At 41.7% G+C, this 22,506-nt stretch overlaps 1 protein-coding gene and 1 long non-coding RNA gene across 5 annotated transcripts in view; one reads left to right on the top strand and one right to left on the bottom strand.

The window, feature by feature from the left end:
* Window positions 1–1,695: 1,695 nt before the first annotated feature.
* Window positions 1,696–22,506, top strand: part of PIK3CG (phosphatidylinositol-4,5-bisphosphate 3-kinase catalytic subunit gamma) — a 33,346-nt gene continuing 12,535 nt past the window's right edge. The window contains exons 1-10 of one of the 3 annotated variants that reach the window (XM_060633769.3): window positions 1,696–1,840; window positions 3,995–6,001; window positions 9,637–9,702; window positions 9,808–10,033; window positions 11,802–11,905; window positions 15,865–16,011; window positions 17,564–17,654; window positions 18,904–19,034; window positions 20,025–20,136; window positions 21,855–22,012. In XM_060633769.3, coding sequence (XP_060489752.1) covers window positions 4,007–6,001; window positions 9,637–9,702; window positions 9,808–10,033; window positions 11,802–11,905; window positions 15,865–16,011; window positions 17,564–17,654; window positions 18,904–19,034; window positions 20,025–20,136; window positions 21,855–22,012 — 3,030 coding nt within the window. In that variant the 5' untranslated portion in view covers window positions 1,696–1,840; window positions 3,995–4,006. The other 2 variants (XM_060633768.3, XM_060633770.3) reach the window with 2 other exon arrangements.
* Window positions 19,253–22,506, bottom strand: part of LOC132679853 (uncharacterized) — a 28,592-nt gene continuing 25,338 nt past the window's right edge. For both annotated transcript variants that reach the window (XR_013554027.2, XR_013554028.2), the window contains one exon: window positions 19,253–19,845. This is a non-coding gene — a long non-coding RNA (uncharacterized LOC132679853). The remainder of the gene's footprint in view (window positions 19,846–22,506) is intronic.

Here is a 22,506-nt window from a genome sequence, read left to right as displayed (position 1 = left end):
TGGTTGGGGAGGTGGGTAATCGGGCTGGGATTTGGCCCCCTGGGTGTGACTGAGTCAGGGTGAGGAAGGTATCTGTTGCATGGTCTGGGGAACAAGGCTGGCCAAGCTTGTGGTCAATCTGTGGTCAGCCCACCTACCCCCATAACAGCTTGGCAAACTCCTTTAGCATGACTCCTTGGTCCCTCATTCAGAATCAACAAAGAGGGCCAGCTCTTAGGCTTCTAAATCTGCCAGCCTCCCAAGGGAGTATTCCTAAGTAGGAATATACTTTGGAAAGCTGATAAGCTCCCTCCAAATATTTGGGAGGCAGTCTTTGAATTAAATGGTTTTCCTGCTTGATGTCAACTATTATAGGTACTCTTTGACTATGTGTAGAAACTGTTTGCAGAAAGCTAAGACCCCAAGGGGTCTGTGTGAAAGGAGACAGATTGGATCAACAATAATTTATTCTGATGTCAAAGGAACTCGGAGAACCTCTCAATTATATACCTCCAAGAAAGCACCATCCTACTGGCTGTTCCTGGGACTCAGCTGGAGTCCATGAGAACACAGACTAGAGGATGAACTCAAGTATAGAAAACCCTGGGAGAGAGGAGACGGAACACTGGTTCAGGATCTGAGTGGGCTTGGGGGTTCTAGAGGAAATTGAGGTCACCTGAAAATACAGAGCTGCTCTAAAAATGATTTAAGATGATTTTTTCTTTTCTTTTTCTTTTTTGAGTTTTTTTTTTTTTTTTTTTTTTAATGTTCGTTTATTTTGAGAGGCAGGGAGAGGGGACAGAGGATCTGATGCAGACTATGTGCTGACTGCAGGGAGCCCAACATGGGCTGAAACTCACGAACCATGAAATAATGATCTGAGCTGAAGTCAAACACTTAACCTACTAGACCACACAGGTGCCCCTAGTATGGCTTTTCTATGTATTCTGTACTCCCATGGGACTCAGGAGCCATCTCTTAGTGACTGTCTATCTGATGGGATTACAGTGCTCAACTCCCCAATTTTCCCATGACACCAAAAAACCTTTTATTTTGTCTGCAGCCAATCATGGCTCATAGTAAGTCTCCCTCTACAACACACATGGACACATGCATGCACACGCGCACACACACAACAGTGATATTTTGGACCCTGAATGCTCTGAAAATATACAGAAATGTCTCACCAAGGTAAGGAGGCAAGCTCCCAGACCTTGTCTTTGAAAATATTCAGCTTGTGTAACTCAGGCCCCTGGATCACTAGGTTTCTCTCCCCCATTCCTCAGTTACAGCATATCAACAAGAGTTCATTTGAGTTCCTGCAAAGAAAATTTAATTAAGTGAGCTTTGCAGGACTAATGAGTTTAATTTAACTCTTAAAAATCTGCCTACCAGGCTGTTTCTCTAATATTGTAGCTGTTAGGCCTTTTCTTCTAAGAACTATCTAGAAAGAGTATTTATGTCTCATGTGTTTATGTCTTGTGAATGTGTATTTTAATTTGTTTCAGTCTCTCCTATTTAAAAAAAATTAGTTCAAAGAATAGAATATGTGTGTGTGTGTGTGTGTGTGTGTGTGTGTGTGTGTGTGTGTGTATGGTAAACATTTTTCACTCCTGTGTTTCACTCTGTGCTATAACAGGAAATGCATTTCTGACACTTTTAAAATGAGCAATCACACGTATAATCAACTTGGTTAAAACTTCCTTCCTGGTAACTGCAACACTTCCTCTGCATCTGGATACGAAGGGAGACCCAGAAAAGCGGAAGAGTTTAGAGGCACACTGGGTAGATTCGAATTTGCTTTGTTTTCAAAAATTAAACAAATGATCCTTCAGCATCATCACCTCCGCTGCTTTATCAGGTATTACTTCCTTCTATTTTTTGCCCTTTGTTGGGTCTGACTCGGAATAGTGACACTTCCGTCTGGGGTAGAATATTTTTATCTGGAACGGTTGTCGGTTCTTGAGATGATACTACCACTGAATGCCTCCGTTTCATTGTCTGGCCAGACCTATACGTGTGGATATCCATAAGGTTCTGGCCATAGCTTTGCAGGTGCATCTGTCCTTTTTGTTTGTTTGTTTTTGTTTGGGAGGAAGAGGGAGGGCACAGGAGCTTGTGCCAGCCGGGTTTTACGTTCTCACAAGTGCATGCTTAGCGATTATTGTGCTTAACAGTGTTTCTGATGTCTTCTCATAAGAGGAGAAAGCTTCATAGCCTCAGCCATGAAGGAAAGCAGTGAGTATTTAGCCAGCCTTTTTTTCCTCTGTGTCTTGTATCTTGTAAGACTGTTTGGTAGCACTGAGGCAGAAGTTATTGCTGTGTATTTGTATTTTGCCTCAATATGGAACTATTTTGTTTCAGTTTGTTGTCAATATAAATATATCTTGTGGTTCTCTTCTTTGGTAGTTATTCTACAATGTAGCAACAGACCAAACAGTGAATTAAAAGCTACAAGAGATAGTCCTCTGGAACAGTTGCTTTCTGTATTTGCTGAAGATAACTTCATAATATTTTAAGAGAGGGACTATTGACTTTATAAGTCAGCTTAAAAGTCAAGATTTGAAACTTGTCTTTCTTATCTTTGAATCAAACTCTCCTTTTTGGTATATATCAAATGGTCCACTATGAAGGAAATAAGTAGTTATGAGTCTCACTAACATTAGTCATTTAAGAGAGTAAATGACAATTTTGGAAACAATTTTTGTTTCAGTATTTGATTCTTATGTGGAACATATCTTACAACCTGGGGATACTAGATATTAAAATCAAAACACCTTGTTTGTATTTCAATTTTAATATTTTTAATATTTCAATCATTATTTGAAGTGTTTCCTATTGCATTCTGTCACACTTATACTGAAATGCTTTGTGCGGAGTAGGTACTCACTAAAGACTTGAGGAAAGTGAATTGATGAGAATCAGTTTGTGAATTCTCATTATAGAGATGAAAATATGAGAGCAAAAAGGAAGTTAAGTGATCGATTGGGGTCCAAATAGCAGGTCACTGGAGTCCAGAAATCCACCCTCCCATCTGGTGGCTTCTCCACTATCTAATGCAGGGGCAGATGGAATGAATTGGTACAAAGTTAAAAATATCTGATTGTTCATGCTAGAAGAGTACAGCCTTGGGTGACTCCCCTAAGATACTGCTTTAATGTAGCAATGACAGCCAGAATGTCTACACATTTCGTGATTCAAAAATTCAAGTATCTGCAAAAGTTCTTGCTTGCGACTTCACCAATTCTGATGTTTTTGAATATTATCAATGAAATTACTAACTTTCCTAACTAGAAAGAAAAAAAAGAAAGAAAGAAAGAAAAGAAAAAGACAGACAGGAAGTTGACTAGGGAGGAGATACCTGATCCAGACAGTTTGAAAGTCGAGAATGTGAAGCGTGGTTGGGCGAGGTATCTTGGTCCCAGAGAGAAGTGTAAGAATGAACAAAGATGAAACAAGTTGAGGGTGTGTTGTCACAGTGTGGGGTTTCAGCATCTCACTCTGCACCTTGAAAATTAGAAGTTGATCATTTAACTGGATGATTTTATTCATCTATCCATTTCAGTATGCTTAAGAACAACGCTTACCACCTTGAGCCATTATAAAGTGTCAGGGACTGTGATGGATGAGTGCTTCACATCTCTCTCTCTCTCTCTCTCTCTCTCTCTCTCCTTAATTAAAGTTTCAAACATAAGGTACCTGATTGATGAACCCCCATGTACCTATCGCCCATGCCGAACAAGCATATTACCTTTTTTAATCCTCACCTCCACCTTCTGAGGTATCATTAAACCCATCTTACAGGTGGGAAACAGGCGCAGAGATTCTCTAACTAGCTCAAGTCACCCTGATACTAAGTGGTGGGACCAGCATTCCTGGGCCCCACTTCCAAAACCCCTGTATCTTCGGGCGCACATCACTGCCTTCCTCTACCTTCTCCTTCTGCCACCTCGTCGAAGAGTGTTAACAGAAAGTGCCTGTCCCGTGACCAAGCCCTCTGTGTCTCCACTCCCAGGTCGCGCAGGGCATGGAGCTGGACAACTATGAACAGCCCGTGGTTCTGAGAGAGGACAACCGCCGCCGGCGCCGGAGGATGAAGCCGCGCAGCACCACGGCCAGCCTGTCCTCCATGGAGCTCATCCCCATCGAGTTCGTGCTGCCCACCAGCCAGCGCAACAGCAAGACCCCCGAGACGGCGCTGCTGCACGTGGCCGGCCACGGCAACGTGGAGCAGATGAAGGCCCAGGTGTGGCTGCGCGCGCTGGAGACTAGCGTGGCGACTGACTTCTACCGCCGGCTCGGCCCGGACCACTTCCTCCTGCTCTACCAGAAGAAGGGCCAGTGGTACGAGATCTACGACAAGTACCAGGTGGTGCAGACCCTGGACTGCCTGCGATACTGGCAGGTGCTGCACAGGAGCCCGGGCCAGATCCACGTGGTGCAGCGGCACGCGCCCTCGGACGAGACGCTGGCCTTCCAGCGCCAGCTCACCGCCCTGATCGGCTACGACGTCACCGACGTCAGCAACGTGCACGATAATGAGCTCGAGTTCACGCGCCGCCGCCTGGTCACCCCGCGCATGGTCGAGGTGGCCGGCCGCGACCCTAAGCTCTACGCCATGCACCCGTGGGTGACATCGAAGCCCCTCCCGGAGTATCTGTTGAAGAAGATCACCAACAACTGCATCTTCATCGTCATTCACCGCAGCACCACCAGCCAGACCATCAAGGTCTCGGCCGATGACACCCCAGGCGCCATCCTCCAGAGCTTCTTCACCAAGATGGCCAAGAAGAAGTCTCTGATGGATATCCCCGAAAGCCAGAGCGAACAGGATTTTGTGCTGCGCGTCTGCGGCCGGGATGAGTACCTAGTGGGTGAAACGCCCATCAAAAACTTTCAGTGGGTGAGGCAATGCCTCAAGAATGGAGAAGAGATTCACCTGGTGCTTGACACACCTCCAGACCCAGCCCTGGACGAGGTGAGGAAAGAAGAGTGGCCACTGGTGGATGACTGCACGGGAGTCACTGGCTACCATGAGCAGCTGACCATCCACGGGAAGGACCACGAGAGTGTGTTCACCGTGTCCCTGTGGGACTGTGACCGGAAGTTCAGGGTCAAAATCAGAGGCATTGATATCCCTGTCCTGCCCCGGAATGCTGACCTCACAGTTTTTGTGGAGGCAAACATCCAGCATGGGCAGCAAGTCCTTTGCCAAAGGAGAACCAGCCCCAAACCCTTCACAGAGGAGGTGCTCTGGAATGTGTGGCTCGAGTTCAGTATCAAAATAAAAGACTTACCCAGAGGGGCTCTACTCAACCTCCAGATCTACTGCAGCAAAGCTCCAGTGCTGGCTGGCAAGACCTCTGCAGAGACTCCCAGTTCCGAGTCTAAAGGCAAAACTCAGCTCCTCTATTACGTGAACCTGCTGCTGATAGACCACCGATTCCTCCTGCGCCACGGGGAGTATGTGCTCCACATGTGGCAGATATCTGGAAAGGGAGAAGACCAAGGGAGCTTCAATGCTGACAAGCTCACGTCTGCGACAAACCCAGACAAGGAGAACTCAATGTCCATCTCCATTCTTCTGGACAATTACTGTCACCCAATAGCCTTGCCTAAGCATCGCCCCACCCCTGACCCCGAAGGGGACCGGGTTCGAGCAGAAATGCCCAACCAGCTTCGGAAGCAACTGGAAGCAATCATAGCCACTGATCCACTTAACCCTCTCACAGCAGAGGACAAAGAATTGCTCTGGCATTTTAGATATGAAAGCCTTAAGCATCCAAAGGCATATCCTAAGCTGTTTAGCTCCGTAAAATGGGGACAGCAAGAAATTGTAGCCAAAACGTACCAATTGTTAGCCAGACGGGAGGTCTGGGATCAAAGTGCTTTGGATGTGGGGTTAACAATGCAACTCCTGGACTGCAATTTTTCGGATGAAAATGTAAGAGCCATTGCAGTGCAGAAACTGGAGAGCTTGGAGGACGATGATGTTCTGCATTACCTCCTACAGCTGGTCCAGGTAGGGATTCTGGTGTTCTCAAGGGAGCACTCTTCTCAAAGAGTTTATTTGCATGTGCACAGGCACCCCATTCAGTTGTCACCAAATGCCCTTTGCCCATATAGTGTCATAGTCAGTCAATGGAGATCTGATGAAGCCACTTCAAACAGTAGTAAACTGTTCCATTTACTTTTTTTACTGTCTTTGAGGGGTTGCCAACAATCATTTTGAGGACATAGTATTTTGCTTTTTAGGAAAACTGGCTCTATAGGAGTAGCTTGTTCTCATTTACTATATTAGTGACAGATGCGATTAGTGGAATGCTCCCTTGTACCAAGGCTCTGAGGCTGCAAGTGATTTGCATGAGTTTCATTTATTATCACACTGAACTCTCCAAACAACTATGATGGAGGTCAAATTAACATTTGCATTATATATATATGGAAACCGAGGCTTAGAGAGTCTAAGTAATGTGCTCAAGGTCACATTTAAAAAATCAGACCAGAAATCAAACCCAGGCAGATTGCCTCCAGGCCCTGCTCTTTTCTCTGCCTCCAATTTCCTGCATCAATCCAGGGTGAGGGGGGTACCTGGGTGTATCAGTTGGTTAAGCGTCCGAATTTGGCTCAGGTCATGATCTCGGGGTTCGTGAGTTTAAGCCCTGTGTCTGTCTCTCTGCTGACAGCTCGGAGCCAGGAGCCTGCTTCGGATTCTGTGTCTCCCTCTCTCTCTGTTCCTCCTCTGCTCTCTCACACACACTCTCTGTCTCTCTCTCAAAAATAAATAAACATTAAAAATTAAAAAAAAAAAATCCGGGGTCAGGATAGTGTGTCCCAGAGAGAAAAGCTCACCCTCTTTGATCACGCTTATCATAATTCATAGAATAACATCTCCTATCTGGGTGGGACCTCAAAAGCCCCTCTCTTCAGACAGGTCTGGTATAGGATTTCCACTCCTGTTCTCACACCTTTCCAAGTAGTCCAGAAGGACTAAGTGATTTGCCTAAGGTTTACCTAGGAAGTTGAAGAAAAAAGGAGGCACAGTTCTGCACACCAGAGCACTTCTGAGACCGTATTGTGCTGTTTAACAAGGAAGAGGAAGTAAAGGAATTGGAACAGAATGCTATTTTAGAGTGCAGACATGTCCCTCTATTAATTCAACAACATGTACTGTGCACTTCTGGATGCTAGAGAGATCAGTGATCACAACAGAGCCTGTCTCTGTCCCCCTATAGCTTGTGATGCTGTGGGGAAGACTGACATTAAATGCATTAAATGCATACACATACAAACAGATATTTCATAACAAATTGTGCAAGTGCTCTGGGGGAGATCTGCAGGGTATTATGAGAAAATAGGCAGGGGTCCTGGAGATACTTAATTTAGATTGAGGAAACCAGGGACAGTTCTAAGTAAGTGATGTTTGACCTTCTCTTTATTTATTTATTTTTTAATTTTTTTAAATGCTTATTTATTTTTGAGCGGGAGAGAGACAGAGCATGAGCATGGGAGGGACAGAGACACACACACAGAATCAGAAGCAGGCTCCAGGCTCCAAGCTGTCAGCACAGAGCCTGATGCGGGGCTCAAACTCACGAACCATGAGGTCATGACCTGAGCCAAAGTCGGATGCTTAACTCACTGGGCCACCTAGGCACCCCTGACCTGAGCTCTTGAGGATTAGCCACTTTTAGTGTTAGACACTAAACTCTGTAATCATTATTTGTAGTTAGAGGAAGGCCCTGGAGTTTTCTGAGCATTTTGAATATTCTCAACTTTAACTCTGAATCTTTGCCTTCTCATTAAGCAGATACTTGAAACATTACACTTGACCTTTGCCTTCATCTGTTAAATGTATCTAATAGTTTTCTCTGCCCACTAGTTCAGATAGTGACATAAGACAAATGAAAATGACAATGAAAATTAATTCACTAATGAATTATTTTTCATTGTCATTTTCACAAGTAAATTTTGCAGAATCGGAAAATGAATCGTGTTCTTCTTGGAAATGTTTTAAATGAAAGAGGTCAATAAGTAATATTAACATTGAATTTGTGGTCATAAATTTGAAAAAGGGTAGTCATTTGTAAAACTATTTGAGACATTTTCAGATATGGCTGAATGACTCATTCCTGATTAAAATGGTCTCCTAGTTGAGATCTGCATTGTGTTTACAGAAGTGAAACACGAATAAGGTTGAAACGACTCACGTTTGAGCTGGAAACTTAGAAAAACAATTCTGAAGTCTGTACCAGTGGCCAAATAAACTACATTCTCAAAATTCAGACCTTAACGGCAGCTACAGACACCTACCAGCCCACAGCCATGAAAAGCATCTTTGAGGAGCGCCTGGGTGGCTCAGTCAGTTGAGCGTCCAACTTTGGCTCAGGTCATGATCTCATAATCATGGGTTCAAGCCCCACATCGGGCTCTGTGCTGACAGCTCAGAACCTGGAGCCTGCTTCAGATTCTGTGTCTTCCTCTCTCTCTCTGCCCCTCTCCTGCTCACACTCTGTCTCTCTCTCTCTCTCTCCCCCAAGAATGAATAAACATTAAAAAAAATGTTTTTTTAAAAGAAAAGAAAAGCATCTTTGGAAGCATGTCAATATTGATCATTTCCAAACTGGAAAACCAGAGTAAGAACTGGAAATTGTCCCAAGAACCACACAGGCCCTAAAAGATAAAGTGGAATGGGAATTTCTCTTGTTCCTTGGGGAAAAAAAAAAAGGTAGACCATTTCTATCTGTAAAGAAAATACTGAGATATTTCATTTTAAGCCTCTCTTTATGCACACACACGGTATCAGCCTATAAATCTATCTACACATCTGTTAACAATTTAAACTATATTTGTTAGTCTTGCCATAAAATTGTAAACTATTGCAGACTTACTGTAAATACTAAGAATGTTATAACAAATGTTCCTATACCACCATTCTAAATTATTTTTTTATATTTTATTGGTGCTTTTTCTTCAGTCATAGAGCTGTCTGCCACGCAGGTCAATACCTCTATAACAGCCAAGTGATACAAAAACTACAAACCCTAGGAAGCACATAAAATCAGAGACTTTTCAGAAAAAACTCTCTGTATACACTGCCGCATGGCAGAGGGTAGTGATCACTCTGTGTGGGTGGATCCAGGCCTGCTGTTTACTTGGAGTAAGAGCCCATGAGGTAGCGTGGTGACCTGCCAGTGAGATGTGAAACACACATCTTGAGCTGAAGGGAAGCTATAGAATTTTTACGATCTTCACCTCTAACATATTTTTCTTGTTATATGTTGTGTCTCCACTGTGCGTTTTCTTTCCAACAACCTCTTTTACGGATGTGTTACAGTCATCCCCATATTTCCCCTCTATCGTTCCAATAAGTCAAGTAAGCCCTTAATGGGAGCCAAAGCCTAACCTTTGAAGGTAGCAAAAGAACATAACTGGAGTCAAGAGTTCTGGTTTCTAATCCCAGTCCCTAAGCAAGTGGCTCACTCTGACCCAAAGTGTCCTCAAAAAGAAAGGGTTGAGTGAAGTGACTGGTAAGATTGTCATCGCCTAGCCAGAAAAGACCCAGTAAGGTAGAGCGCTTTTCCTCCATTTCCTTTCTCCCCTGATTAACCAACACAGAAATGCAGTCCTACAAATGCCCCTGTGTTCTTCCTTTAGGCTGTGAAATTTGAACCCTATCATGACAGCGCCCTCGCCAGATTTCTGCTGAAGCGTGGCTTACGAGTAAGTACTTCCACTTTGAGAATAGCGTGACCTTTTAAAAGTTAGCGAGAACTGACTGATAGAGCATTAGTCACAACTGTTCACCCTTCTTGTTCCCACCTTCAGAACAAAAGAATTGGTCACTTCTTGTTTTGGTTCTTGAGAAGCGAGATAGCGCAGTCCAGACACTACCAGCAGAGGTTTGCAGTGATCCTAGAAGCCTACCTGAGGGGCTGTGGCACAGCCATGCTGCATGACTTCACCGACCAAGTGCAAGTGATCGAGATGCTACAGAAGGTCACCCTTGATATTAAATCGCTCTCTGCTGAAAAGTATGATGTCAGTTCCCAAGGTATGGTGCCTCTATTTTCAATGCCATTATCCCTGCGATTCTCCTTCCTTTGGGGAGGCGGGCTGTACCTTCCTAAAGGAAGCCAAGAACACATTTTTCAATCTTCCATCTTTGTGGAGTAAGCAAATTTAAAGTCCTCCTTTTACAAGTTCGTATTTTTTAAAACTATGGATATATGCTAATGATGTATTTATAATAGATGTTGAACTCTTTGAAAAATTTAAAAAGCATGCAGATGTAAGGTGTATAGTTAAGAACAATTGAAGGCCTGAAACTAATATTACACTGTATGCTAACTCACTGGAATCTCAATTAAAAACTTGAAATTAAAAAAACAAAAACAAAAACAAACAGAAAAAACAGAACAGTTGCACGCACAGGAATATTAGTTATTTGCAAATATTTACTTTTTTCCTTCCTTTCAATATATGTGTATAATTTTCAAATTTTCAGTCTTTTAAAGAAATGAATTGGGGTGCCAGGGTGGCTCAGTTGGTTAAGTGTCCAACTTCAGCTCAGGTCATGATCTCACATCACAGTTCGTGAGTTTGAGGCCCATGTCGGGCTCTGTGCTGACAGCTCAGAGCTTGGAGCCTGCTTCAGATTCTGTGTCTCCCTCTCTCTCTGCCCCTCCCCCACTCACACTCTGTCTCACTCTCTCTCAGAAAATAAGTAAACATTAAAAAAATTTTAAAAAAAGAAATGAATTATTGAGAAGCTATTTAAATTTGTGTATATATATTTATATATGTCAGTATACTTCTATTTTTTATATATATTTATATAGAGATCAGCATAATTATACACAGACATATATACCTCCTCTCTGATGTCATTTCCAATATGATCTTATCCCTAATAAATCCTGTCCCTGCCCCTAGGAAAATTAATCACTCTTTCTCTGTATTCCCCTAGGCTTTGGTTGATACTATATTAAAATATAGTCATTGACACATCTTTCTGGTCTGGTAAACTGCATGAGCCTTGAACTAGGGGATATTTTTTATTCATTTTTATATACATAGACCCAGCACTATGGCTCATAATGGACACATATACTAACATAGTCAGCTAGTATTTTGAATATTCTGAATTTCCACTTTTCCCCTTGAATTCTTTTCCAATACACCAATAATGTTCTCTCCAAAAAAACAATCATGGTCATAATCATCTTACTTTTATTTTCATTGTAAGTAAGAAAGGGAAACACTTGTACTGGCCTCTAGTATGTTATCCAGGAAGAAATTTTTAACCTATATATTTTGTCTTAGAATTTAGAATTCTAAAGACCTCTTGAGTTTGAGGCTATCACACTGTCTCCACATAACCTGACTTCTTCTTTTGAAAAGAATTTATAGAACCTTAACTGAATTGCATTTAATATGGTCTTTGAATGTCTGTTCCCCAAACCAAATGGCAGTTCAAAGTTTCACATCTTGGGAAGAGAACAACAGTATATATTCCTTAGCATTGCCTTCAAAATATCCTTCCCTACCTGATTGTCTTGGCCTCCCATATCTTTACTCGCATGCTTCTATCCACTGCTGTAGTATTGTGTACATGGTTGTATTGCTCACAGTAAACCTGACTTATCTCGCCACGTCTTATGGTTAGTTCCTCAAAGACAGAAACCTACACCCTTTGCTCCCACTCCACACCAGACCAAATGTATAGAATGTTATGAATAGACGTGGCCTCAGGAAATGCTATAGATAATGTTGGTGATTATTTGAACTCATGTAACTTTGTGCACTTCTGACAATTACAGTTATTTCACAACTTAAGCAAAAACTTGAAAACCTGCAGAATTCGAATCTCCCAAAAAGCTTTAGAGTCCCATATGATCCTGGACTGAAGGCCGGAGCACTAGTGGTAGGTATCACCTCGATGTCCCCAAGTGGTCTTTATGTCTTGTAACTGTCTGTGCACACTTCACAGGGCGTTGTGGGTAAAAGCTAATGTTTCTGTAGAGACAGAGAAGCTGGAAAGTCCCTGGACGGGCTTCTGTCAAGCCTTTCTCTAACCACTAGCTCCTCAAAGCCTCAAAACCAGGCAGTCTCCCATCCATTTTGTTTTAAATCAGCTTTCTTAAGGAATCATTTACATACAATAAATTTTGTTCGTTTTAAGTGTGCAGTGCAATGAGTTTTGACAAACGTATGCAATCACATAACCACCGCCATTGTAACCAGGATACAGAACACTTCCATAGAGACATTATAGGAAAGGTTCTTTCATGTTCCCTTGCAGAGTTAGTCCTTTCCTCCTTCCATCCCCTATCCTGAACAACTGATCTGCTTCTGTCATGTCATTTTCTAGAATTTCATCAAGTGGAATCATACAGTATGTAGTTTTTGTTTCTGGATCCTTTTACTTAGCGTGGTACTTTTAAGATCCATCCACATTGCTGTGTGTGCCATCTGTTCCTTTTTATGACTGAGTAGTAGTCCCCTGTGTGGATATACTATGATTTATTTTCCATTCACCTTTTGAGTAAATATTTAACAGTGAGATAGTTGAGTCATGGTACATGTGTGTTTAATTTTATAAGATACTGCTGAACTATTTTTCCAAAGTGTGTAACATTGTATATTCCCACCATCAATGTACATGAGTTCCCACTGTTCCACATCCTTGCCAATACTAATTATCACCAATCTTTTTAATTTTAGCCATTCCAATGGTGAAGTGGCATCTCAATGTTGCATTTCTGTAATGATGTTGAGTATCTTCTCATGTGCTTATTTTCCATCTTCTATTGAGAAGTTTCTGTTCACATCTTTCATTCATGTTTAATATGGGTTGCCTTCTTATTTTTGAGTTGTTTATATATTCTAGATACAAATCCTTTATCAGGTATACATTTTACAAATTCCAGTCTGTGGCTTACCTTTTCATTTTCTTAGCAGTATATTTCAGAGAGCAGAAGGGTTTTTAACTTTTTATTAAGTCCAATTCATCACCTTTTGTATAGTTTGCTTTCGTGTATCCTAAGAAACATTTGTGGGGCGCCTAGCCTAGGTGGCTCAGTTGGTTGGGCGTCCAACTTTGCTCAGATGATCTCACAGCTCATGGGTTCAAGCCCCATGTCGGGCTCTGTGCTGACAGCTCAGAGCCTGGAGCCTGCCTCAGATTCTGTGTCTCCCTCTCTCTCTGCCTTTCCCCCACTCACACTCTGTCTCTCTCTTTCTCTGTCTCAAAAATAAATAAACATTAAAAAAAATTTTTTTAAAGAAACATTTGCCTAATCCAATAATACTCAACCTGGAGAGACACCCCCAACACACACACACACACACACACACACACACACACACACACACACACGGGAACATTTGGTAATGTCTAGAGGTATTTTTTACTGTTACAATTGGGAAAATTCTGCTGGCATCTAGTGAGTAGAGACCAGGGATGCTGCTAAACATCCTACATTGCACAGGACAGCCCCCCAACAACAATGAATAATCTAGCCCAAAATGTCAACAGTGCCAATGTTGAGAAAGACTGCCTAATTCAATGTGACAAATATTTTTTCCTGGAAGTTTCATAGTTTTCACTCTTACATTTCAGTCTTTGATCCAGCTTGGAGTTAATTTTTGTGTATGATGGAAAGTAAAGATCAGGTGTGGTTTTTTTGGTATTGAATATCCAACTTTCCTGGCACCATCTGTTGAAATACCTCGGTGCTTTTGTCAAATATCAACTGCCCGTATATGTGTGGGTCCATATCTAGATTCTCTAGTTCACTTCATTGATCTAAATATCTGTTACCTCATGCTCTTGGTTACACTCAGATAATACACCACTTCACGTGTGCATAAGAATCTTACAACAGTATACTTCTATTAACTTCTTCCTGACCTTTATGCTATTTTTGTCATGCTTTTACCTCCTACATATGTCATAAACCCAATAGTAATTATTATTATTGCCTTAAATAGTTAAAAATATTTAGCAGACTTAATAGATTAAACTTACATATATAAATGTATATATATAATATATATAAATATAAATATATATATTTATATAAATATGTCATATATATATATATTTACCCACACATTTGCCACATTTGGGGACTCTTTATTTCTTTGTAAAGGTTTGTGTTTCCATCTGGCATCATTTTCCTTCAGCCTTAAAAATTTCTTATAGTGCAAGTCTTCTGGCAAGAAATTCTTCCAGCTTTTGTTTGTCTGAAAACCTCTTTATTCCACCTTCATTTTTGAAAGATGTTTTCCCTGAATATAGAATTCTAGGTTGGCTTTTTTTCCTCCCTTTCAGCAGCTTTTTCTTCGGGCTTGCATATTTTCTGTAAGTTTCCTGTCATTCTTACCTCTGATTTCTGTATGTGTCTTTCTTCCCCAGGCTACTTTTAAGATTTTCTTTTTGGTACCATGGTCCTCAGCAATTTGATTAGGATCAGCCTTGGTATAGTTTTCTTTATGTTTCATCTCCTAGGGTATGTTGAGCTTAGGTAAACAGCATAGTTGCTCTGTAGTAATGGGCACATGGGAGTACCAGAGCCCTGTAGGAGTGAGGCATGCAGAGGACAGGACCTATCATTGCCTCTTGAACACCTCCACAGACTCATAGGGTTCCTCGGAACACAGTTTGAGAATCCTTGCTTTTAGGTGTTATAACTTGCTCTCCCATAACATTTGCAGATATGGTAAGAACGCTTGCTGTACTTTTGCCCAAATCATTGAACATCATCTTCCAACTAGGACTTTGTTTTTTGTTTTTTCAATTTAAATCCAAGTTAATTAACATATGTGTAATAATGGTTTCAGGAATAGAATTTAGTGATTCATCACTTACATATAACACCCCGTGCTCATCCCAACAAGTGCCCTCCTTAATGCCCATCATGCATTTAGCCCATCCCCCCACCCACCTCCCCTCCAGCAACCCTGTTTATTCTCCGTATTTAAGAGTCTCTTGCAGTTTCCCTCCCTCTCTGTTTTTATCTTATTTTTCCTTCCCTTCTCCTATGTTCATCCACTGTGTTTCTTAAATTCCACATATGAGTGAAATCATATGATATTTGTCTTTCTCTGACTTCTTTCCCTTAGCATAATGCATTCTAGTTCCATCCACATTGTGGCAAATGGCAAGATTTCATTCTTTTTGATTACCAAGTAATATTCCATTATATATAAATCCCACATCTTCTTTATCCATTCAAAAGTCAATGGCTCTTTGTATACTGTGGCTATTGTCAACAGTGCTGCTACAAACATTGGGGTGCATGTGCCCCTACAAATCAGCAATTTTTTATCCCTTGGATAAATACCTAATAGTGTAATTGCTGAGTCATAGGGTAGCTCTATTTTTAGTTTTTTGAGGAAACTTCATCCTATTTTCCAGAGTGGCTATACCAGTTTCCATTCCTATCAACAATGCAAAGTGTTTCCCTTTCTCCACATCCTTGCCAACATCTGTTGTTTCTTGAGTTGTTCATTTTAGCCATTCTGACAGGGGTGTGAGGTGGTATCTCATTGTGGTTTTGATTTGCATTTCCCTAATGATGAGTGATGTTGAGCATCTTTTCATGTGTCTGTTAGCCATCTGGATGTCTTCTTTGGTAAAGTGTCTGTTCATGTCTTCTGCCCATTTCTTCACTGGATTCCTTGTTTCTGGGATGTTGAGTTTGATAAATTCTTTATAGATTTTAGATACTAATCCTTTATCTGATAGGTATTTGCAAATATCTTCTCTTCCAACTAGGACTTTGTACTGGTTGTTTATAATAATATTTTGCAAGAGGATTTATGTGTCCACGATATGTGTTCATTATATGTAGGAAACATGTGACTATTTCCTTACAGATTGAAAAATGTAAAGTGATGGCCTCCAAGAAAAAGCCCCTATGGCTTGAGTTTAAATGTGCCGACCCTACAGCCCTATCAAATGAAACGATTGGCATTATCTTTAAACATGGTGATGATCTGCGCCAAGACATGCTGATTTTACAGGTATGCTACCATTAAGGAATTTTTTTGTTCAATTACCTGAAAAAAGAATTCTGTATTTGATCTAAAAAATGCCTGCTACTGATTTTATTCCCATTCTCCTATTTTGTCCATGTACAATGATCGAAGATTTTGTAACAGAGAGTTGGCACTGGGGGAACATGGCTGTGGGCCATTAGATATGTGATCTAGTGAGCATCCCAATGCTGTCTATTCCTGAGAAGAAGCATATCCAACTTTCCCATATAGCCAGATATGTCTCCCTCACCTAACCTCTCTTTTATACATCCCATTCCTAGTGTAGTAACATAAAATATAGACGTATGTACCCCCCTGGCATCCACTTTATTCATATTTGTAGACATATCTGTGCACCCACAAGTGCTCTCCTTATACACTTCACTTTGATCTACATCCACATCCACAAACTCAAGTGAATGATTTGATAGGAAGGAGACAGAAGAATGACACATAAGTGACTGAAGAAATCGTGCAGTTAAGTAACAAGCATGAATAAGTTACTAGACCAGAAGGTGGACAGTAATCAATGTTAATCATTTTGCATATTTTCTAACATTTCTGGATCAACTTTAGCTTTGCAAACCTGGAAAGTAATCTTCTCCATAGTCCACCGTTGTAGAAGTAACACAATTCCTAATATTTAATGTGGTTTATTTAAAATAGGCAAACCCCATTGATTTAAATGTAGCCTATTAAAAAATTGGTCATGTTTTCAATTCTCTCTGTGTGTTTCTGCTTGTACTTGTTTCTAATATGGAAACAATAATACCTCTTGCTCTCTTTTCAAGAATACTATGTGTATTGTCCCAGAAGTATTAAAAGAAAGAAAGAAAAAGAAATCCTTCAAACCTTTTGAAGGTTTGCTGCCTTTCAAATAAATCCATAGAATCTTCTGATTCTTGGCAGACAAACTCTTCAGAAACACAAAGCATCACTGTGTTCCTCTCCTTTTGAGGGGAACTTTGCACTTGCTCTTTATGTACTTGTTTCCCTGCTGAGGCACACTGCTTGGCAGGTGAGGGCAAGTTAGGTGAGGTCTTGAAGCCTTAGTCTCTTCATGTGCAGAATGGGAATATTAATCATATTCATGTTATAGGGTAAATGCAAAAGATTAACACAAAACAGCACTTGGTAAATTAGCAAGCATTCTCATCAGTGCTAGTGTTGCCTTGGTTTAGCCCCAGAGTGCCTTATGGATAAAAATTTCTAAGAATGTAGGGGAGAACACTTTGTTGTGATGGTAAAATATACATAAGTGGAGTGGAACATTTGAATGCTGAAACACCACTGCAACCTCTCCCCACACGAACTCCGCGTATCCTCTTCCCCAGGGTCCATCTCAGGGACCAAAATTAACAGGCTCCCAGGGAAGGGGAACTTTAGAGCACCAGGTTGATAAATATAGTTGCGACTTACAGACTTTATGCTGACATATATTTTGTGTTACCAGACACAAAATACATGTTGTTTTTTTAAGGGAGAAGAAAAATTATTAAACCAATGTAATGGAAACGTTTTTGTGTTTGATGTCTAGATTCTACGAATCATGGAATCCATTTGGGAGACTGAATCTCTGGATCTGTGCCTCCTGCCATATGGTTGCATTTCAACTGGTGACAAAATAGGTATGTGATTACCCCAGGAGATGAATATACCACTCAGCTTGTTCTAAAAGATCGTAAGTCCTTTTTTAAAAATGTCTAGTTATTTTTGAGAGAGACAGAGACAGAGAGAGACAGAGAATAAGCGGCGGGGGGGGGGGGGGGTAGAGAGAATGGGAGACACAGAATCCAAAGCAGACTCCAGGCTCTGAGCTGTCAGCACAGAGCCCAACGCAGGGCTCAAACCCACAAACCGCAAGATCATGACCTGAGCTGAAGTTGGATGCTCAACTGACTGAGCCACCCAGGCATCCCCCTAAGTTGAGCATCTGACTTTTGATTTCAGCCAGGTCATGATCCCAGGGTCATGGGATCGAGCCCCACATGGGGGCTCTGAGCTGAGTGTGGAGCCTGCTTAAGATTCTCTCCCTCTCTCTCTCTTTCTCTCTCTTCCCCCCACCCCGTCCCTACCCCACTTGTGCACACACACTCTCCCTCTCTCTCAAATAAAAAAATATTGAAAAGGGATCATAAGTCCTTTAGCATAGGCATTTAATAAGTGAAAAATTACAATCATAATCCAAATAGAAAAGGAAGAAAATGTTCCAAGGTTGGTGAATGTGACTCTTGATTTAATATGGATCTGTTGAAAATACATGAATGTGTGATTTAAATCCCTGTGACTATACATGGAAATGATTTTCATAAGAACTTGTTCCCTCCTCTTTACTTCTCCACCTCTAAACTGTAACTCGTTTCACTGCACATTAAACCTCTCTCTCACAAATAACGTTTAAAAATAGACGCAAAGATCTGTCACTTATTTTAATATCTTAGAATTCACATTATTGAAACTATTACATACTCTACTCTTAGGTGCTTTTACAGACATTTAACATTTTTGTTTCAATCAGACATATTTTTATTCAAGTTTCCAATCCGAGAACTGTACAAAATCACTTCCATTTGACCCTGTGATTAAAAAAGGAAAAGGCACCGTTTGCCAAGCACATATGCTCAGCACATAAGTGCTTTTACTTATTGCCTTTGAAAGCCAACCTTTCCTCTTTTCATTCAGGGATTGAAAGCATGTCCCACAAAACTTCTGCATCCTCCTCCTTTTCTTTCTCTCTCTCCTAAGAAAACCAAACCAGGGAAAGAGCCGCCTGGTTGAAAAGCCCTCTGCCCTCCTGTCAACAGAGACCCAGCCATTCCTCCTCTGGGTCAGGCCCCAAGCCCCAGTGTCTATCAGCCTTTGTGCATCTTCTCATAGGAATGATCGAGATCGTGAAAGAGGCCACGACAATTGCCAAAATTCAGCAAAGCACCGTGGGCAACACGGGTGCATTTAAAGATGAAGTCCTGAATCACTGGCTCAAAGAGAAATGCCCTATTGAAGAAAAGGTGAGCTCCAGCTTTTCCCGCACTCTGAAGGCTCCTTATGAGCCGTCATTCATGTAGCAATAATGGGTTTGCATTTTCAAAGGATATACCGATGTCGTGCCTCCTGAGGTTTGGCAAAATACTTTACCTGTGAGGCCGTGGGGGTTTTAAGTGCCTTCCCGTGTGACACAGCATATCTGTGTAAGACGGAAGCTCTCAGTTCAGAATGCCAGTGAGCATTTGTTTGTCCTTTGACTATCAGGCATGCTTTGCATAAAATTTGGTTCTATAAAGTAACTTGGTGGGCACTTTTTACGACCGCCTCCTTTTGATGTTCGGCAGAAAAATCTAGTTACCGTGGATAGGTCCTTTCCTACCTGGGAGATGCCACATATCCTCCAAAGTAATTTCTGATGTACCTCTGCACTCTAAATGGTAAATTAGAGATCCTGAAAACATCAGTTTCACCATCCTTGCGAAGCACACATGCTGAATCCTTCACAAGCTGCATGGTTAGGCTGGCTGTTTGGCTGCTGTTTCAAGTTCTGCGGTACAGGATTACCACTTCTCATTTGCATGGTTAGCAGCCCTTTGGGTAGGAAATATAATTAGCAGCATTTATTAGTCTGTTATATGTGTGGATTTGTGAACCCATGCATACGTGAAGTGGTCACAAGCAAAACATATGTTCTCCACTGAAGGAGAAATTATTATAGGTTCTGTAGCATTGGCAAACGATGACATGGAGAGGAAATGAACCCTTTGATTAAATTACCATTGCTCTTTGACTCTCGTTTCCTCCATGTGCTATTGTGAGTCACTGAATCTTCACCTAGAATGTAAGGAGAGCAAGGAGAAAGTTGGCATGTAGCAGATAGGTTGTTAATGAAATCAGGTGCCATGAACTTGAAACTGGTTCCCAGAATAGTACCTTTTTGGAAGTCGTTTATAACAGATCCACACTGCTCTTTGTAGCTAGAACACAACTAATGTTCAGATGTGTCTAATTAGTTTCAGGCAGCAGTGGAGAGATTTGTTTATTCCTGTGCTGGCTACTGTGTGGCTACCTTTGTTCTTGGAATAGGCGACAGGCACAACGACAATATTATGATCACAGAGACAGGTGAGTTTATTTATTATAATTTGTTTTTACAGTGGTAAAACATACAGGACATAAAATTTACCAACCATATCAACCAGTTTTAAGTGTGTAGTTAAGTGGCATTAAACACATTCACCCTGTGGGGCCCCTGGGTGGCTCAGTCTGTTAAGTGACAGGTGTCGGCTCATGATCTCACAGTTGTGTGGATTCAAGCCCCACATTGGGCTCTCAGCCTGGAGCCTGCTTTGAATCCTCAGTCTCCCTCTCTCTGCCCTTTCCCCACTCATGCATGTGTGTGTGTGTGTGTGTGTGTGTGTGTGTGTGTGTGTGTGTTCTCTCTCTCTTTCAAAAATAAACATTAAAAAATTTTTTTTTAATTTTTTTTTCAACGTTTATTTATTTTTGAGACAGAGAGGGACAGAGCATGAATGGGGGAGGGTCAGAGAGAGGGAGACACAGAATCCGAAACAGGCTCCAGGCTCTGAGCTGTAAGCACAGAGCCCGATGCAGGGCTCGAACTCACGGACCATGAGATCATGACCTGAGCTGAAGTCGGCTGCTTAACCGACTGAGCCACCCAGGCGCCCCCCAAAAAAATTTTTTAATACATTCACATTACTGTGCACCCATCACCACCATCCCCCAGAACTTTCTCATCTTCCCCAACTTAAACACTGGCCCCACTGAACTGGTACTAACTCCCCATTTCCCCTATCCTTCAGCAGAGAGTAATATTTAGAGTTTAAGATTGGAGTACACATCTAGAAGTCATTACCATGTAGGAACATAGATGTTGCGATCACCCCAGAGAGGAAGAAGATACCAGAAATGAGACCTAAGAAGGAAAAGCGATTAGCTAGAAAGATAAGTAGGGGCATATCCCAGAAGCTGGTGAAGGAGGGTGTGATCGATAGTGTCAGATGTTACAGGGAAGCAACAAAAAGAACTCCCAGACATCCTTAAATCTGAGATGCTCTGCCTTCCTAACCTACCTCGTGTCACGAGTTCACCGACCACTCTGACCATGGTCAGTATTGGCTGCCGTGCCATGAAAAGTATCTCTAAGAAATTTGGACCAGTTTAAAAGTGGGATCCAGAAAAAGCACCATATTGAGGTAAACTGCTTACTCTCCGTGAGAATCAAAAGACATCACGTATTTATGGACCATACGTATGATACAGGCTATCTAAACAAGAAGAGATGATGGTAATCATGGTAACAACAGCGACAGTGGTAGAAACTGACTCAAAGGAGATTCACAGTGATGTATTTCTATGGTGCTACTCAAAAGGAAAAGGTGAATGCCTTCCCCCACCCACCCATCCTCCACCCCCACCAAGCAGAGCAAACCATCAGTCTATCCTGAGTCATATAAAGGGCATAAGAGAGTCTCGGGCAAAATGATGACAGATTAGCCAGAGAGTTCTGACTTCTATTTCTAAGAATAATTCTCAGACGAGACGAGAATTTTTTTTAATGGCATTTGGCTGTCATCTGAAGAACACCAGAAGGATATCAAAAACACACTTGGTTCAAAGAGTGCTTTGTGGTTACTACCATACACACCTGCTAAGCTGAAAAATATCACAAGCTGATAAAACAGTATAAAAATAGCTCTCTCGCCCAAGATAGCTCATTTTCAGGCAACTTAAAAAATATCTCAGGAAATAAACAAACCAGAGTGTTGTTACAAGTGCTTATGCCCGCGTAATGATGTCAGACATTTTCTTCTCTTAAGGAAATCTATTTCATATTGACTTTGGACACATTCTCGGGAATTACAAAAGTTTTCTGGGCATCAATAAAGAGAGAGTGCCATTTGTGCTAACCCCAGACTTCCTGTTTGTGATGGGAACTTCTGGAAAGAAGACAAGCCTGCACTTCCAGAAATTTCAGGTAACTGGCCTCCCTCTTCATTGCCTCTGCCTCCTCCCAGAGTACCAATCAGATAGTGCCTTCAGGGCACAGCAGCCTTCCCCCTCACTCCATGTTAAGGCTTCTCTGCTTCTGACTACCCTCCCTCCCCTCTGTTCCCTCCATTCCATCCCTGAGTACAAAACGTGGTTTCCCATCTAAAACCAACCAGGAAGCGAGAGAGAGCATTCCGTAATCAAATAGAGAGCAAATAGAGAATGCCAGGACGGCACTGTGCCCAAAAGGGGCTTTCAGGAGGAGCGTCTGGTAAGCAGGTTTAGCCTTTGAATATTTATCAATTCAAGACTGTCTGGAAGATCCAAATTCCACATGTATTTTTTCAGGACTCTCAAACAATTGTGAGCTTCTGATTTTTGCTGCAGGTATGCGTTTATCAGGTTACTACAGAGGGAATTCTGGCCGCACCACTGTATGTAGTCCCCTTTCGGTGAAGGACAGTCTCTTCCCTCACTTGA

This window comes from Panthera onca, chromosome A2, assembly GCF_046562875.1.
Source record: "Panthera onca isolate mPanOnc1 chromosome A2, mPanOnc1 haplotype 2, whole genome shotgun sequence".
Taxonomy (NCBI): Eukaryota; Metazoa; Chordata; class Mammalia; order Carnivora; family Felidae; genus Panthera; species Panthera onca.
Note: the sequence above shows the minus strand (reverse complement) of the source record. Positions and strands in the feature narration are given on the sequence as shown.